Raw genomic sequence first — 18,130 nt, 5'->3', positions numbered from 1 at the left:
GTTTATTGAGATGGGACATAGAGCACTGCACATAGTTTGTAGAAACATAGAAACATAGAAACATAGAAAATAGGTGCAGGAGCAGGCCATTCAGCCCTTCTAGCCTGCACCGCCATTCAATGAGTTCATGGCTGAACATGAAACTTCAGTACCCCCTTCCTGCTTTCTCGCCATAACCCTTGATCCCCCGAGTAGTAAGGACTTCATCTAACTCCCTTTTGAATATATTTAGTGAATTGGCCTCAACTACATTCTGTGGTAGAGAATTCCACAGGTTCACCACTCTCTGGGTGAAGAAGTTTCTCCTCATCTCGGTCCTAAATGGCTTACCCCTTATCCTCAGACTGTGACCCCTGGTTCTGGACTTCCCCAACATTGGGAACATTCTTTCTGCATCTAACCTGTCTAAACCCGTCAGAATTTTAAACGTTTCTATGAGGTCCCCTCTCATTCTTCTGAACTCCAGTGAATACAAGCCCAATTGATCCAATCTTTCTTGATAGGTCAGTCCCGCCATCCCGGGAATCAGTCTGGTGAACCTTCGCTGCACTCCCTCAATAGCAAGAATGTCCTTCCTCAAGTTAGGAGACCAAAACTGTACACAATACTCCAGGTGTGGCCTCACCAAGGCCCTGTACAACTGTAGCAACACCTCCCTGCCCCTGTATTCAAATCCCCTCGCTATGAAGGCCAACATGCCATTTGCTTTCTTAACCGCCTGCTGTACCTGCATGCCAACCTTCAATGACTGATGTACCATGACACCCAGGTCTCGTTGCACCTTCCCTTTTCCTAATCTGTCACCATTCAGATAATAGTCTGTCTCTCTGTTTTTACCACCAAAGTGGATAACCTCACATTTATCCACATTATACTTCATCTGCCATGCATTTGCCCACTCACCTAACCTATCCAAGTCACTCTGCAGCCTAATAGCATCCTCCTCGCAGCTCACACTGCCACCCAACTTAGTATCATCCGCAAATTTGGAGATACTGCATTTAATCCCCTCGTCTAAATCATTAATGTACAATGTAAACAGCTGGGGCCCCAGCACAGAACCTTGCGGCACTCCACTAGTCACTGCCTGCCATTCTGAAAAGTACCCGTTTACTCCTACTCTTTGCTTCCTGTCTGACAACCAGTTCTCAATCCACGTCAGCACACTACCCCCAATCCCATGTGCTTTAACTTTGCACATTAATCTCTTGTGTGGGACCTTGTCGAAAGCCTTCTGAAAGTCCAAATATACCACATCAACTGGTTCTCCTTTGTCCACTTTACTGGAAACATCCTCAAAAAATTCCAGAAGATTTGTCAAGCATGATTTCCCTTTCACAAATCCATGCTGACTTGGACCTATCATGTCACCATTTTCCAGATGCACTGCTATGACATCCTTAATAATTGATTCCATCATTTTACCCACTACTGAGGTCAGGCTGACCGGTCTATAATTCCCTGTTTTCTCTCTCCCTGGATGGGGCATAAATGCAATTACAATGTGCTTTGGGACACCCGAAGGATGTGATAAGGTGTTGTATAAATGCTAATTTTTGGATAGCTGTAAGTGAGAGGTTTTAATTTAAATAGGTTTCAGAACTTTAACAAACTTGGGAGTGGAAATTCGGTCCGCTGCTGCCTCTGTTTGCGCCCCGGAGGAAATCATTTCCGGGCGGACGGCCAACTTCCAGTGACCCGCCGGGATATTCATGGCGTTTTTGCGGGGGCATGGAGTAGTACCGCTCGGGAGAGGCGAGCCTGTGTGCACGTCCCTGGTTGCAACTCCGTACTTAAATTTGTTTTCTAGGGGACCCGTAACGCCTTGTTACGAGCCTTAGTCATACCGCCTGGGAAAGCGGGCGGTCTGAGCTGTTCCGGCCGCGTGAGGGAAGGAATGTCGACCCGAGGTAAGTGTGATTGTTTTTTATTTTTGCGATTTATGTTTATACGACGTCGGTCAGGAATTGGGAATGTTTTTGGTGGTTTCTTTGCCGATTTTCTTTTCCCAGGGAAGCCTCTCTTAGGGAACTCCGAGGCTGGCTCTTTAGCTCGGGATTTTTAGTTGCTCAGCTGGCCTGGCGCCCTAAAAGAGGTGTGGAACGCCTCCCATAGCGCTCCACTCCACACCTAGCTGATGAATTTTGTGGCTGAAGATGTATACCATTTCCCAGCACAAAATATACTGTCCCGCCGCCATTAGCGCCCTAATTAGCCTCCAACCGAATTTCCACCCCTTGGAATTTAACAATACATTCCCTTTTCACAATGTACTTGAATAATATTTGCTTAAGTTACTTATTTTTCTGTCCACCAGATTTCATTTGGTGCTACTTCTAGCCAAACACTAAAGGTAAAGTGCAGACTTTAGCTCAGTCGGACTAAGTTTCTTACCAGAAACGTGAAAACATAGCAAACATTATTTTTAAAAGCCTTACTCTTGCCAGTGGTTTGACTTTACCATTTGCTGTCAGTTTCCCTCTGCCTGGCCAGTGCAGAACACAAGAATGTAGAACTAAGAAAAAGTTATTCAGTCTATGTATCTTGTCCCTTTCTTTCACTCCATTATACAGAGTCTGAGACTATTTTCCTCCCCTCCCCACTTTTTCAAACCTTCCCTTCAACTTTCTCTTCTCAAATTGAAGATGGGTCCCAGCCAATATTTATCGCTCAACTAACACCTAAAACAGCCATATTTCCCACATTACAGCAGTGACTACACTTCAGAAGTACTTCATTGGCTGTAAAATACTTTGGGATGTTCTGAGATCATGGAAGTCATTGTGTAAATGCAGGTTCATTCTTTTTTTCCTAATAGCTACAGACAAGCACCCTTTGGGCAAGGGGTCATGCATAGGGATCAGGAGCAGGAACCCAGACTAAATTTTCCATTCCCTAGTCCTGGGGGAATGGGGCTTGAATTTTTCCCTTTTGGGGGGAAAAGAAAAGAAATGTAAATATATACCCTTACCATTTGGGATAATGATGTTAGCCAGAATCATGCTCCCTGCCAATGTAAGAGAAGTGCATTGCGTGAACCGTCTGCCTATCTGACTCAGGGAGACAAAAGCAAGAAGTTTTGCTGGAATGTCGACAACTCCAAATATGACTTGAATGAGGTAAATATCAACTCCAAATCCTTGCAGGTCTATTGCTAATCCATAATATGAAAAACTCGTAGAAAACCTGTTGCAGCAAAAAGAAGAAGCAGAATATGATCATGTCAAAATTATTTCTGTGGATGCATTTTTCCTGCATCTTCTCAGTTGCAGTCTTCTATTTAATCACTAATTTAACTTCAGGACAAATAGCCCCAATGTTCCTCTCTGTAGAAAAGGAAGGTTCATTAAATACCCACCTTTATAATGCCTCGTGATTTCAAAAGTGGGCTTCCACAGATAGGCACAAACCCTCATAGAAATGAGGTCGGAGGAAGCTTTTCCGACCTTCCTCGCCCTCAATTTTTTCTCAATGTGACCAGCAAATGTCCACTTCCAGTGACGTCCCATAAAGCTGGCATGAAGCCTTGTGCCTGTAATCCTCTCAGATCGAAGGGTCTGAGGGTGCCAGGCAAAGAGGACCCAAAAGGTAAGTTTGAGCTTTCATTTTCAAGGATACACCAGTTCTTTGAGCCTTCTAGTTGCTTTGCTCCAACAGTAGCCAGAAGACTCTGAGGCCAGCGGACGGGCCCACAGCTGTAGGTTTAGGCCAGTAGCTGCACCTCTGATTCCTGGCGCAAAGCCCTGCTTCGTGTGGGTCAATGCTCAGATTGCAACTGGTCCATCAGCCCACCAAATTATGATATGCTCCACCTACCTTTCTCCTGGGCAAGGGGACTGCAATATCAGGGCCAGACAATCAACTTGTAACACTCTCAGTCTTTTCCTGGATGTCCCTCTTTTCTTTCTGCTCCATTATCAATAACTTACCAAACAAGCATGGTACAACAGGCTATCCTGCGCATGCCAGATGTCCGGAACAGATCTAGCACATTGTGCTTTTTCTTGGTGTCTGACTGCTCGTTTTCCATATTTGACTTGAGAATCTGTGGAATGCATGATATGATACAACTTCATTACAGTATTCAACCATGTGATAGATCCATGACTTAGTCTTATTTAGAATTTGATCTATGAGATACAATTAGAAGAACTGAAGAGTTCTATAAAGAGGTTTCTTTTGTTGAAATACATGGGCGTAAGACCAAAGTCCATTGTATAGAACACCACCAAGGTGAAAGAGTAAAAAAGATGAGGGGCTGAAATTCAGGCCTGCCCGAAACATGGCGCACCTACCATTTTTTTCACTGCCACATCAGATGAGGTCGCTTCATTCGCTTCATTCAGCTCTTTGACGTTTTTTTTTTGAAGCGGACCGGAAGTCGATCATAATGGGGACAGAAGTGGGGTGTTAAGCAGCAGATCGCCAACAAGAGGGGTGGAAGTGGAGGTGGGATGAAGCTACCGCCACTGTCAGTCATCAGCGGAGCGGTGATGACCTCGTGTCGCGTAATGTGTCACCACGTCACGCCCCTTCACTTAAAGGAGAGAGCGGCTGCGAGCTCTGCGAACATTTTAGTTCGGTCCACTGGGCCACCTGGGAGGGTTTCGGCCGGGCCAGCGGCCTGGCACTCAAGAGGGTGTGCCAGGCTGCCTGTTGGTGGCCCGGCCGAACTTGGGGACATACTTGGCCAGCCGATCTGGAAGTCAACTGGCACAAAAAATAACATGCTGGCCGCGGCAGTAGGCCCTTGCCTTTAATGGTCATCGCGCAGCAAAGTCCCACACATCGACAACAAGGTGCACCGACAAAAAAAGCTGTCGGGGGCACCGCTCGGCGGATCGTGGATTTTTGAAGCTGAATTTGGCTGGTGGTGAGGGAGATCGGCGCACTTGGGACTGGTCAGCAGCAGCGGGGCGGGAGTGTGAAATGCTGCTAAATCCACCAAGATGAATTTGGCTGGCGGCAGCCATTCGACCAGAATTTGGCGGCCACTGGAATTCGCCGCTTGGCCGCTATTTTCTGGCAGTAAGAGGCCTTTTTGGGAGGCTAAATTTTGGCCCCAATTTCATTCAGAAAGGAGTGGTTTTAAATCCCTTCAAATTGGGGTAGCATGGAAAGACTGAGGGAGATGAAGATAAAGAGTTCCGCAATGATGAAGCAATGGAAAAAAAATAATTAGAATCAGAGACTGTAAATTTGTGTAGTTTTCAACATTTTCAACATAGTCATTTTCCAACATTCCATCGACTCTGGATCAGTTCCTATCGAGTGGAGGGTAGCCAATGTAACCCCACTTTTTAAAAAAGGAGGGAGAGAGAAAACAGTGAATTATAGACCGGTCAGCCTGACCTCAGTAGTGGGTAAAATGATGGAATCAATTATTAAGGATGTCATAGCAGCGCATTTGGAAAGAGGTGACATGATGGGTCCAAGTCAGCATGGATTTGTGAAAGGGAAATCATGCTTGACAAATCTTCTGGCATTTTTTGAGGATGTTTCCAGTAGAGTGGACAAGGGAGAATCAGTTGATGTGGTGTATTTGGACTTTCAGAAGGCTTTCGACAAGGCCCCACACAAGAGATTAATGTGCAAAGTTAAAGCACATGGGATTGGGGGTAGTGTGCTGACATGGATTGAGAACTGGTTGTCAGACAGGAAGCAAAGAGTAGGAGTAAATGGGTACTTTTCAGAATGGCTGGCAGTGACTAGTGGGATACCGCAAGGTTCTGTGCTGGGGCCCCAGCTGTTTACATTGTACACTAATGATTTAGACGAGGGGATTAAATGTAGTATCTCCAAATTTGTGGATGACACTAAGTTGGGTGGCAGTGTGAGCTGCGAGGAGGATGCTATGAGGCAGCAGAGTAACTTGGATAGGTTAGGTGAGTGGGCAAATGCATGTTAGATGATGTATAATGTGGATAAATATGAGGTTATCCACTTTGGTGGTAAAAACAGAGAGACAGACTATTATCTGAATGGTGACAGATTAAGAAAAAGGGAGGTGCAACGAGACCTGGGTGTCATGATACATCAGTCATTGAAGGTTGGCATGCAGGTACAGCAGGCGGTTAAGAAAGCAAATGGCATGTTGGCCTTCATAGTGAGGGTATTTGAGTACTGGGGCAGAGAGGTGTTACTACAGTTGTACAGGGCCTTGGTGAGGCCACACCTGGAGTATTGGGTACAGTTTTGGTCTCCTAACTTGAGGAAGTACATTCTTGCTATTGAGGGAATGCAGCGAAGGTTCACCAGACTGATTCCCGGGATGGCGGGACTGACATATCAAGAAAGAATGGATCAACTGGGCTTGTATTCACTGGAGTTCAGAAGAATGAGAGGGGATCTCATAGAAACGTTTAAAATTCTGACGGGTTTAGACAGGTTAGATGCAGGAAGAATGTTCCCAATGTTGGGAAAGTCCAGAACCAGGGGTCACAGTCTAAGGATAAGGGGTAAGCGATTTAGGACCGAGATGAGGAGAAACTTCTCCCCAGAGAGTGGTGAACCTGTGGAATTCTCTACCACAGAAAGTTGTTGAGGCCAATTCACTAAATATATTCAAAAAGGAGTTAGATGTAGTGCTTACTACTAGGGGGAATCAAGGGGTATGGCAAGAAAGCAGGAATGGGGTACTGAAGTTGCATGTTCAGCCATGAACTCATTGAATGGTGGTGCAGGCTCGAAGGGCCGAATGGCCTACTCCTGCACCTATTTTCTATGTTTCTATGTAAATTTTGGCCCCAATATAATTCAGAAAGGAGTGGTTTTAAATCCCTTCAAATTGGAGTAGCATGGAAAGACTGAGGGAGATGAAGATAAAGAGTTCCGCAATGATGAAGCAATGGAAAAAAATAATTAGAATCAGAGACTGTAAATTTGCGTAGTTTTCAACATAGTGAGAATGTATAAAGAAATTTCTCATCTCCCCTTTTAATTCTTTTACCAATTATCTTAAATCAGTATCCTCTGGTTACTGACCTACCACCAGAAGAGCGAAAAAGGATGCAAAGCATTGTATTTGTAGGTTTAGAATGAATAAGAGAGGAAAGTTCAGGAAAGCAATGACAATAATATCGAGAGAAGAAAGGTCAGAAGTAAAAGGGAAACTGCTTATCAGATTAAATTTTTTCATGTATCCTGTCACGAGGGTGACAGAGATATTGGAGAACTTGCCCAATACAGGAACAGAATCCTAGTCTTCAAAGTATTTTGGTTTTATGGAGAACTAAGAGTTGTTGAAGAAAAATAAATGTTTGCCATGAATTAGAAAGCAAAGCTTTTTGAAGGCATTTTAGTAATAGAGGAGACGTGGAGTTCTATTTGAGGCCAGAGGGGATTGGGTTAATAGTGCCATAGTTGTGGATATTTTCTTAATCTACTACATCATTACAAGTATGATATTATTATACATATACTTATATGCCAGCAGTCCTCCCCGTTTGTTGTCTACAGTAGGTCAGAAGATATGCTGTTTTACAAGGACAGGGGTATTATATCATGTAGCACACAATGTATTATTCTGTTGCTACGGTGCAGATATGTTTAAATGAGCCTATTCCTTTAAGACTACAAAGTCCATTTGTTGTATGTTGGAGCATCCCAAGGTGAATTGACCAATATCCTAGTTACTGTTAGTGAGGGAAGTTTACACATTGGCAGGTACTTGTATATTCCTCCAGGTCAGAAGAAATCACTCGCCCCCTTTCTGTTTATTACTTTTGACACTCTGAAGTGTGATGTCTTCAGATAAGGAGCCCAAGAATGTAAATAGAAAGAAATGTGTCATCCTTCACTGTGTAAAGAGGTTAGAAACACCAGTTCCATGGTGGGGTGAGTAAGTGTAAAGGGTTTCTTTTAGCATCAGCACTTACTGCGGTGGTGAGTTTTTCCCCTTCTGCCTCCTTGCCATTCAGTTTTGCCACCCTCTTGAGCTGTTTCAGAGCTACATCAGCCTTGTCATTTAGAATAAGCCAACGAGCAGACTCTGGGAACCACCTGTGAGAATGATCAGGATAATTAGGAATAGCACCTCAACAATAAAAGCTCTCTCAGATACTTTAAGATCATTCTGCAGAACTGTATTATAGTATTGGAGTTACGCTAATTGCTAATTAAATGTAATTGCTTTAACGAGATACAATAGATTCTCAGCACTATTTCACAGTACAGACTTCCCTTGTTTTCCCAATTTTCTTCCTTTTCCCAGACTTTCCTGAAACTGATGACTCATTGTGGAGTATGGTTGAACAGGTGCCACAAGCCTTCTGCAGTCTCACACAAGTAATCGATCTTCATATATAAGCACTAACAGTGAATGTTGGTCATGGGGGCATCCCAGCTGAACCCAATTCTAACCTCACTCGACATTGACATTTATGAGCTTTCTGGCATGGCTCAGAGAAGCTGGCCAGCACTAAGAAACTGGGATAATATTTTATTTGCTCCAAGGCCCAGTGGCACTGTAGCCAATTGTAGTGTCCCTGTTGCCTCAGATTAAATCAAGTAGTTCAGCATACGCCAGGGATTGAAGCTCAGAATTTCTGGTCTGTGTGGTTTTACTGCTGTAAATACACTTGAATAACGTTACTTTGCTGTACCCAAAGGCAAATGAAGTCTGAGTTGATTTCATCTAAAGACAGCCCTGACAAAATAGCCAAAAGTATCTCGGTACCAGAGGGCTGAACTTTGATGGCCGAATTGCTTTTTCCTATCTCTGACTTTTCTCTTGTGTCCTTTGGCTCCATTCCTATGGGACCATGAGAGTATTACACTTGTAGATTGCGGTGGTCAGGGTTGAAGAGTGTATCTTGTACTATCAGATTGATATACTGGAGTTTTCACTTGGTTAAGAATGAGTGGGGACTGGGGGGGGCGGGGGGAGAGAGGTGTTCAGTAAAATTTCAGAGTTCATCTTGGAAGTTTTGCCTTAGTTGGTCATTTTACTCAACAAATTCCTTAAGGTCCATGACAGTACAAATTCTACTTAGTCAGTTGGAAGGAGTGTATTCAATAGACTAAATGGCCTTTTCTCATTCCATGTTTTCTTTTTTAAAAAACCCTTTGTTTTATCTCTCCTCATGCTTGGGGTACAATTCCATAAGCCCTCTGGGTCAGCCTAAGTGGCCATTCTGCATTTGTAGCCTTCAGCAATGGGTCTTGAGAGGCTATTTAAATGAGCTCAGTCTTTTTGGCCAAACCACTGTCCAGCAGAGGATCAGTGGATCAAAAGTGGAAACCTGGCTGCTTTTTCCCCTTCCTCGCCCAGGAATACAAAGACTAATTGTAGCTCGCACTCTTACAGGTGTCCCAGATGAGCACAGAATGAGGATTAAAGCTAGGACTTTCTTGACTCAGTACCAATATCATCACACTCACAGAGCCATCAGGAATGCCTTTGGACTGTATCGTATTTAGAGAGACTTATAATGCTGCACGTAAACAGCCTTAATTTTTCAAAAGCAAAGGTGAGAATTTCAACTTGAAACTAAATGAGTTTCATTTATAGCTCATCCAATGTTTTGTGGTTGAGATTTTACTTACAGACATACACCTCTATACTTTCAACCTAATTTTCTTCCCTGTCTGTAAGGCCCTGACTCACACTGGGGTACAGATCCAAAGGTGCCAAAACCACGTGGGTACCTTGATTTATTTGCTATTTTTTCCTTTATTTTGTTGAAGTTAGCTCTTTTAAAGTTTTATCTCCTTGTATTTCTGACTCCCAAGCTGCTATGACTTCCATTAGTTGTACATTTTCTGGGTCATTTACAGATACAAGATGAGCATTGCCTCTCATAACTTCCTTGGCACACTGGGTCAGCTCTGACTCCAGACCACTCGGGGACCTCTACTTTATGTTTGGTTAATTGAATTCACCCAATTAAAATATTTTTTCTGTTTTTTCATAGCCTTCTTATCTCTTCATATACCGAATTGTCCTCCTTCTTCTGGTGACCTGGTAGTCTACAGTAGTGTTAACTTTGATTTTTTTTTAACATTAGAGATTATCTCACCAGAGTAACTTTCTACCTCCTACGGGATTGACTTATTGTACCCCCAAGTATCCCTGACAAAACCCTGTAGGTCTCTTTGTCCCAACTTCGTGACACGTCGCTCATCTCCCAGTCCTTTTATTTTCTGGAAGGATTCCCAAATATTTACGAAGAAAGCATTTTGTACTCACACCATGCTGCCAGTCACTCATTTGCCTCTTCAATATTTCTGATGAACTCCCCTCATTTCCCAAATATTGGAGATATACCAGAGAACATTACTTTGCATCTCTTTTGAGCTTTAAGCAAATCCTCATTGCATTTTTTAAGGCCTGTATATTATTGTTCCTTGTATCATTTAGCTATTTATCTCTTTCAGCATCACTTCTAATCTTTCTCTGAGCTACTTCGAGTGGGTGAGAGCTCAGATGACCAGAGCCCCAAGAAAGAATGCAAAAGGCAGGAGGCAACAGAGCAGAGTAGCACTGGGGTAAGTGTAAACCACAAGGTGATAGGAAGGGACAATATGTATGAATATAAAAGGGCTGCAGGAGGGGTCAAAACTAAAAATCATGGTTTAAAAACTAGTATTAAAACACTTTACCTAAACGCACGCAGCATTCGAAACAAAGTAAATGAGTTGATGGCACAAATCATTACAAATGGGTATGATTTGGTGGCATTACTGAAACGTGGTTGCAGAGTGGCCAAAACTGCAATTAAACATACAGGGGTATCTGACAATTCGGAAAGATAGACAAGAAGGGAAAGTAGCTCTGTTAATAAAGGATGATATCAGGACAGTTGTGAGAGATGATATTGGCTCTAATGAACAAAATGTTGAATCATTGTGGATGGAGATTAGAGATAGTAAGAGGAAAAAGTCACTGGTGGGCGTAGTTTATAGGCCCCCAAATAATAACTTCACGGTGGGGCGGGCAATAATCACGGGAATAATGGAGGCATGTGAAAAAGGAACGGCAGGAATCATGGGGGATTTTAACTTACATATTGATTGGTCAAATCAGATCGCACGGGGTAGCCTGGAGGAGGAATTCATAGAATGCATACGGGATTGTTTCTTAGAACAGTATGTTACAGAACCTACAAGGGAGCAAGCTATCTTAGATCTGGTCCTGTGTAATGAGACAGGAATAATAAACGATCTCCTAGTAAAAGATCCTCTCGGAATGAGTGATCACAGTATGGTTGAATTTGAAATACAGATTGAGGGTGAGGAAGTAGTGTCTCAAACAAGCGTACTATGCTTAAACAAAGGGGACTACAGTGGGATGAGGGCAGAGTTGGCTAAAGTAGACTGGAAACACAGACTAAACGGTGGCACAATTGAGGAACAGTGGAGGACTTTTAAGGAGCTCTTTCATAGTGCTCAACAAAAATATATTCCAGTGAAAAAGAAGGGCGATAAAAGAAGGGATAACCAGCCGTGGATAACCAAGGAAATAAAGGAGAGTATCAAATTAAAAACCAATGCGTATAAGGTGGCCAAGGTTAGTGGGAAACTAGAAGATTGGGAAAATTTTAAACGACAGCAAAGAATGACTAAAAAAGCAATAAAGAAAGGAAAGATAGATTACGAAAGTAAACTTGCGCAAAACATAAAAACAGATAGTAAAAGCTTTTACCGATATATAAAACGAAAAAGAGTGACTAAAGTAAATGTTGGTCCCTTAGAAGATGAGAAGGGGGATTTAATAATGGGAAATGTGGAAATGACTGAGACCTTAAACAATTATTTTGCTTCGGTCTTCAGTGGAAGACACAAAAACCATGCCAAAAATTGCTGGTCACAGGAATGTGGGAAGGGAGGACCTTGAGACAATCACTATCACTAGGGGGGGTAGTGCTGGACAGGCTAATGGGACTCAAGGTAGACAAGTCCCCTGGTCCTGATGAAGTGCATCCCAGGGTATTAAAAGAGATGGCGGAAGTTATAGCAGATGCATTCGTTATAATCTACCAAAATTCTCTGGACTCTGGGGAGGTACCATCGGATTGGAAAGCAGCTAATGTAAAGCCTCTATTTAAAAAAGGGGGCAGACAAAAGGCAGGTAACTATAGGCCGGTTAGTTCAACATCTGTAGTGGGGAAAATGCTTGAAGCTATCGTTAAGGAAGAAATAGCGGGACATCTAGATAGGAATAGTGCAATCAAACAGACGCAACATGGATTCATGAAGGGGAAATCATGTGTAACTAATTTACTGGAATTCTTTTGAGGATATAACGAGCATGGTGGATAGAGGTGTACCGATGGATGTGGTGTATTTAGATTTCCAAAAGGCATTCGATAAGGTGCCACACAAAGGTTACTGCAGAAGATAAAGGTACGCGGAGTCAGAGGAAATGTATTAGCATGGATAGAGAATTGGCTGGCTAACAGAAAGCAGAGAGTCGGGATAAATGGATCCTTTTCGGGTTGGAAATCGGTGGTTAGTGGTGTGCCACAGGGATCGCTGCTGGGACCACAACTGTTTACAATATACATAGATGACCTGGAAGAGGGGACAGAGTGTAGTGTAACAAAATTTGCAGATGACACAAAGATTAGTGGGTTGTGTAGAGGACACAGAGAGGCTGCAAAGAGATTTGGATAGGTTAAGCGAATGGGCTAAGGTTTGGCAGATGGAATACCATGTCGGAAAATGTGAGGTCATCCACCTTGGGGAAAAAAAACATTAAAAGGGAATATTATTTGAATGGGGAGAAATTACAACATGCTGCGGTGCAGAGGGACCTGGGGGTCCTTGTGCATGATCCCAAAAAGTTAGTTTGCAGGTGCAGCAGGTAATCAGGAAGGCGAATGGAATGTTGGCTTTCATTGCGAGAGGGATGGAGTACAAAAGCAGGAAGGTCCTTCTGCAACTGTACAGGGTATTGGTGAGGCCGCACCTGGAGTACTGCGTACAGCTTTGGTCACCTTACTTAAGGAAGGATATACTAGCTTTGGGGAGGGTACAGAGACGATTCACTAGCCTGATTCCGGAGATGAGGGGGTTACCTTATGATGATAGATTGAGTAGACTGGGTCTTTACTTGTTGGAGTTCAGAAGGATGAGGGGTGATCTTATAGAAACATTTAAAATAATGAAAGGGATAGACAAGATAGATGCAGAGAGGTTGTTTCCACTGGTCAGGGAGACTAGAACTAAGGGACACAGCCTCAAAATAGGGGGGAGCCAATTTAAAACCAAGTTGAGAGGAAATTTCTTCTCCCAGAGAGTTGTGAATCTGTGGAATTCTCTGCCCAAGGAAGCAGTTGAGGCTAGCTCATTGAATGTATTCAAATCACAGATGGATAGATTTTTAACCAATAAGGGAATTAAGGGTTATGGGGAGCGGGCGGGTAAGTGGAACTGAGTCCACGGCCAGTTCAGCCATGATCTTGTTGAATGGCGGAGCAGGCTCGAGGGGCTGGATGGCCTACTCCTGTTCCTAATTCTTATGTTCTTATTATGTTCTTACGGCTAAGAGGATCAAGGGCCATGGAGAGAAAGCAGGTAGTGGGTTCTGAGGGAATGATCAGCCATGATCTTATTGAATGGCGGTGGAGGCTCGAAGGCCGAATGGCCTACTCCTGCACCTATTGTCTATGTTTCTATGTTTCTATCTAATATGTACTCCTCTAGCTCCAGGTAGATAGATATATGTTTTTTGATATAATTTGTAAAAGGGACCAATAGTATTTGACGTTACCAAGAATAAAGGAAGAAGACGAAAAATGGGACAGATACTGTGAACTGAAGCCAACGCCAATCTTGGATTCCATACGCTAGACCAGCCAGGAGTAGTTGACCAAAGCTGTAAGTAAAGTTGCTAATCATTGCAACAGAAGTTCGAAGTCTTGTTGGGATCCATTCAACCTCTGGAGGAAAATAGAGACAGATTCACGACACTAAATTAATCAAAACAGATTCTGCTGTTATTGAATTGACAAATAGTAAAGTACATTAGAGCCAATGTACTTTTAAAGGAAACTGTATGATGTACTACAGTGTGAATAAGAACATAGTAACACATGTTTAATATAAGTTTGTTTCTGAAGGTGCCAATTGACGCTTGAGGTAGGATTCCATGAGTGCTTGCCATCCATTTGGTCATATGTGAACCTAGGCAGTTAATGTTGGCAGTGTTAAGTCCTGGCTCTAATGTACTGACTTACATGAGGCACATGCTGAAGTCAAGGTCACTCAGGACCTGCACCTTTAATTCCAGCTCTCCAGTGCTGCACTTGCCTGAGACTTCCCTTTATATACCACAGTGGCACAGGTATGGAGTGTCTCCTGCAAGTGCACCCCTGGTGGTAAGGTATGCTTATTGTTACAGGTCATATCCAGTTACAGTCATGTATAGCATGGTAAGATACAGTAACATACAGTAATGTGAGATACATGACAGGCAGGTTGTTTGATGTTTCGGGATTATTGACTGTTTGACCAAGGAGTGGTTTTTGTTTAGCGCTATAACGTGTTTCTGATATGAACTCAGGTTGGGACCGATAAAGGTTAATTCACAAGCCATACCTTCTCCTCGCCTGATGTCCGCACATACGCATAGACATTTACTCATTTTCCAGCAGGGTTCGCTGGATAGTGAGCAGGGATCCTGGCTGTTCTTTGCCCTCCGTAGCCCAGATGCCTGTGAAAGTTCTGTTTGTATCCTAAGGTGTCAGCCTTTGTTCAGTGATAGTACTCATCTTCTGAATCAAGAAGGTCACGGGTTCAAGCCCCACTCCAGGACTTTAAGGGCATAATTTAGGCTGACACTCCAGTGCAACACTAAGGGAATGCTGCACTGTCGTCTTTTAGATGAGACGTTAAACCGAGGCTCCGTCTGCCTTTTCAGGTAGACATAAAAAAATCCCATGGCATTATTGGAGACAGGGAAGGGTAGCTCTTCAAATGTCCTGCCCACCATTTATCCCTCAAGCAACATCACTAAAACACATTATTTGGTTATTTATCTCATTGCTGTTTGTGGAACCTTGCTATGCACAAATTGACTGCCAACATTACAACAGTGACTATACTTCATTAGTACGTCACTGGCCGTGAAGCGCTTTGGAACATCCGACATTGTGAAAGGTGCTGTATAAATGCACGTTCCCTCTTCCTTTATCCACAACAGCATAAGAAATAAGAAAGAAATAGGAGCAGGAGTAGGCTATTTGGCCCCTCGAGCCTGCTCTGCCATTCAATAAGATCATGGCATCCTCACTTGTCTTTACAATTGCTTCCTGCTAATTTTCTTTCTCCTCATCCTTCTTTTCTCTTCTGAAGGTGTTAGGGTAGATTTTCAATGCTGCCCTTTGGGAGGATGCTCTGAAGTTCTAGGGCCACCTTGCTTTTGCACCACCTCCACTTCACCAGCAATCAAATGGGGGCTGGAGGGCTGCGCTGCTCCATCATTTGGCCACAAACTCAGTTTCCTGTCTCCGTATTTATTGTGCCAGACACTAGTATAGAAACATAGAAACATAGAAAATAGGTGCAGGAGCAGGCCATTCAGCCCTTCTAGCCTGCACCGCCATTCAATGAGCCCATGGCTGAACATGAAACCTCAGTACCCACTTCCTGCTTTCACGCCATACCCCTTGATCTCCCGAGTAGTAAGGACTTCATCTAACTCCCTTTTGAATATATTTAGTGAATTGGCCTCAACTACTTCCTGTGGTAGAGAATTCCACAGGTTCACCACTCTCTGGGTGAAGAAGTTTCTCCTTATCTCGGTCCTAAATGGCTTACCCCTTATCCTTAGACTGTGACCCCTGGTTCTGGACTTCCCCAACATTGGGAACATTCTTCCTGCATCCAACCTGTCCAAACCCGTCAGAATTTTAAACGTTTCTATGAGGTCCCCTCTCACTCTTCTGAACTCCAGTGAATACAAGCCCAGTTGATCCAGTCTTTCTTGATATGTCAGTCCCACCATCCCGGGAATCAGTCTGGTGAATCTTCGCTGCACTCCCTCAATAGCAAGAATGTCCTTCCTCAAGTTACGAGACCAAAACTGTACACAATACTCCAGGTGTGGCCTCACCAAGGCCCTGTACAACTGTAGCAACACCTCCCTGCCCCTGTACTCAAATCCCCTCGCTATGAAGGCCAACATGCCATTTGCTTTCTTAACCGCCTGCTGTACCTGCATGCCAACCTTCAATGACTGATGTACCATGACACCCAGGTCTCGTTGCACCTTCCCTTTTCCTAATCTGTCACCATTCAGATAATAGTCTGTCTCTCTGTTTTTACCACCAAAGTGGATAACCTCACATTTATCCACATTATACTTCATCTGCCACGCATTTGCCCACTCACCTAACCTATCCAAGTCACTCTGTAGCCTCATAACATCCTCCTCGCAGCTCACACTGCCACCCAACTTAGTGTCATCCGCAAATTTGGAGATACTACATTTAATCCCCTCGTCTAAATCATTAATGTACAATGTAAACAGCTGGGGCCCCAGCACAGAACCCTGCGGTACCCCACTAGTCACTGCCTGCCATTCCGAAAAGTACCCATTTACTCCTACTCTTTGCTTCCTGTCTGACAACCAGTTCTCAATCCACGTCAGCACACTACCCCCAATCCCATGTGCTTTAACTTTGCACATTAATCACCTGTGTGGGACCTTGTCGAAAGCCTTCTGAAAGTCCAAATATACCAACTGGTACTCCTTTGTCCACTTTATTGGAAACATCCTCAAAAAATTCCAGAAGATTTGTCAAGCATGATCTCCCTTTCACAAATCCATGCTGACTTGGACCTATCATGTCACCATTTTCCAAATGCGCTGCTATGACATCCTTAATAATTGATTCCATCATTTTACCCACTACTGAGGTCAGGCTGACCGGTCTATAATTCCCTGCTTTCTCTCTCCCTCCTTTAGTATTTGCTAGGTATTTTTGTTACCCGTATAACCTTTGCAAAGGCTGAAATATACATTCAAGATTTAAGCAATCATTGTAAAGGCTCCCAATATTTATATCCCTCTATGGGGTTACTTGCCTTTAAAGTGGTCAACACCCATTTAAATTAATTAATCTCCCCTTGTAAGGCAAATTCTTAATCCCCACACTCAGCAAACTCACAATTATGGACCCCACTGTGGGCCACAACTAGGTGGGGTCAGCACACTAAAAGTCGGCCGGGTGCCTATAACATGGGCACCAAGTGGCTTCCAGTAGCTATCCCAAACGTCCATTCTTCATATAGTGTACATGTTGGCGTGCTGTTGGACCAATAGGGGTGTCATGATTTGGGATTATTGCCTTTTTGACCCAGGAGGGATTTTTGTTTTAAGCTACAGAGTATTTTTGATATGGGCTGATGAAGATTAATTCACAAAGAGGCAGCCTTCTCTGGATGTTTTTAACATAGGGAAAAGCTGGGTTGCCATGACAAAAAAGGTTTGGAGTGTTAATATGGTAACCATCAAAACCGTTATCTAGGGAGAAAGTGTTGACTAAAAGTTGACCTGGAACTGTAGGTAATTTGTTATCTTGTTTCAGGCTTCCACAGGACATTCATACAAGAAGGTGCGAGTCTTATATACACAGCACAGGCTGTCTGCTAACAATCCACTCTTGCAAGGGCCATAGCTGCTTAATTTTCCCCTCCCTATCTCTGTAATCTCCTCCAGCCCCACAACGCCTCCTCTAATTCTGCCCTCTTGGGCATCCCTGATTATAATTGCTCAACCATTGGTGGCTGTGCCTTCTGTTGCCTGGGGCTCAAGCTCTGGAACTCCCTCCCTAAACCTCTCTGCCTCTCTACCCGTCTTTCCTCCTTCAAGACGCTCCTTAATACCTAGACGCGAACGATGCCTGCATCTGCGCACATTCTGAGGCTGAACTCCAGCACATAGTCGACGTATTTACTGAGGCATACGAAAGCATGGGCCTTACACTAAACATCCGTAAGACAAAGGTCCTCCACCAGCCTGTCCTCGCCGCACAGCACTGCCCCCCAGTTATCCAAGATCCACGGCACGGCCCTCGACAACGTGGACCATTTCCCATACCTCAGGAGCCTCTTATCAACAAAAGCAGACATTGATGAGGAGATTCAACACCGCCTCCAGTGCAGCCTTCGGCCGCCTGAGGAA

General features: G+C 43.8%; 1 protein-coding gene across 1 annotated transcript in view; it reads right to left on the bottom strand.

Moving 5' to 3' along the window:
• Window positions 1–18,130, bottom strand: part of LOC139239348 (solute carrier family 22 member 6-A-like) — a 49,243-nt gene that overhangs the window by 13,362 nt on the left and 17,751 nt on the right. Inside the window, exons 4-7 of the mRNA XM_070868026.1 lie at window positions 13,715–13,883; window positions 7,878–8,001; window positions 3,930–4,045; window positions 2,972–3,186 (exon numbers count right to left, since the gene is read on the bottom strand). Coding sequence (XP_070724127.1) covers window positions 2,972–3,186; window positions 3,930–4,045; window positions 7,878–8,001; window positions 13,715–13,883 — 624 coding nt within the window. The remainder of the gene's footprint in view (window positions 1–2,971; window positions 3,187–3,929; window positions 4,046–7,877; window positions 8,002–13,714; window positions 13,884–18,130) is intronic.

This window comes from Pristiophorus japonicus, chromosome 27 (genome assembly GCF_044704955.1).
Source record: "Pristiophorus japonicus isolate sPriJap1 chromosome 27, sPriJap1.hap1, whole genome shotgun sequence".
In the NCBI taxonomy this organism is placed as follows: Eukaryota; Metazoa; Chordata; class Chondrichthyes; family Pristiophoridae; genus Pristiophorus; species Pristiophorus japonicus.
This window is presented reverse-complemented; position numbering and strand designations above follow the sequence as displayed.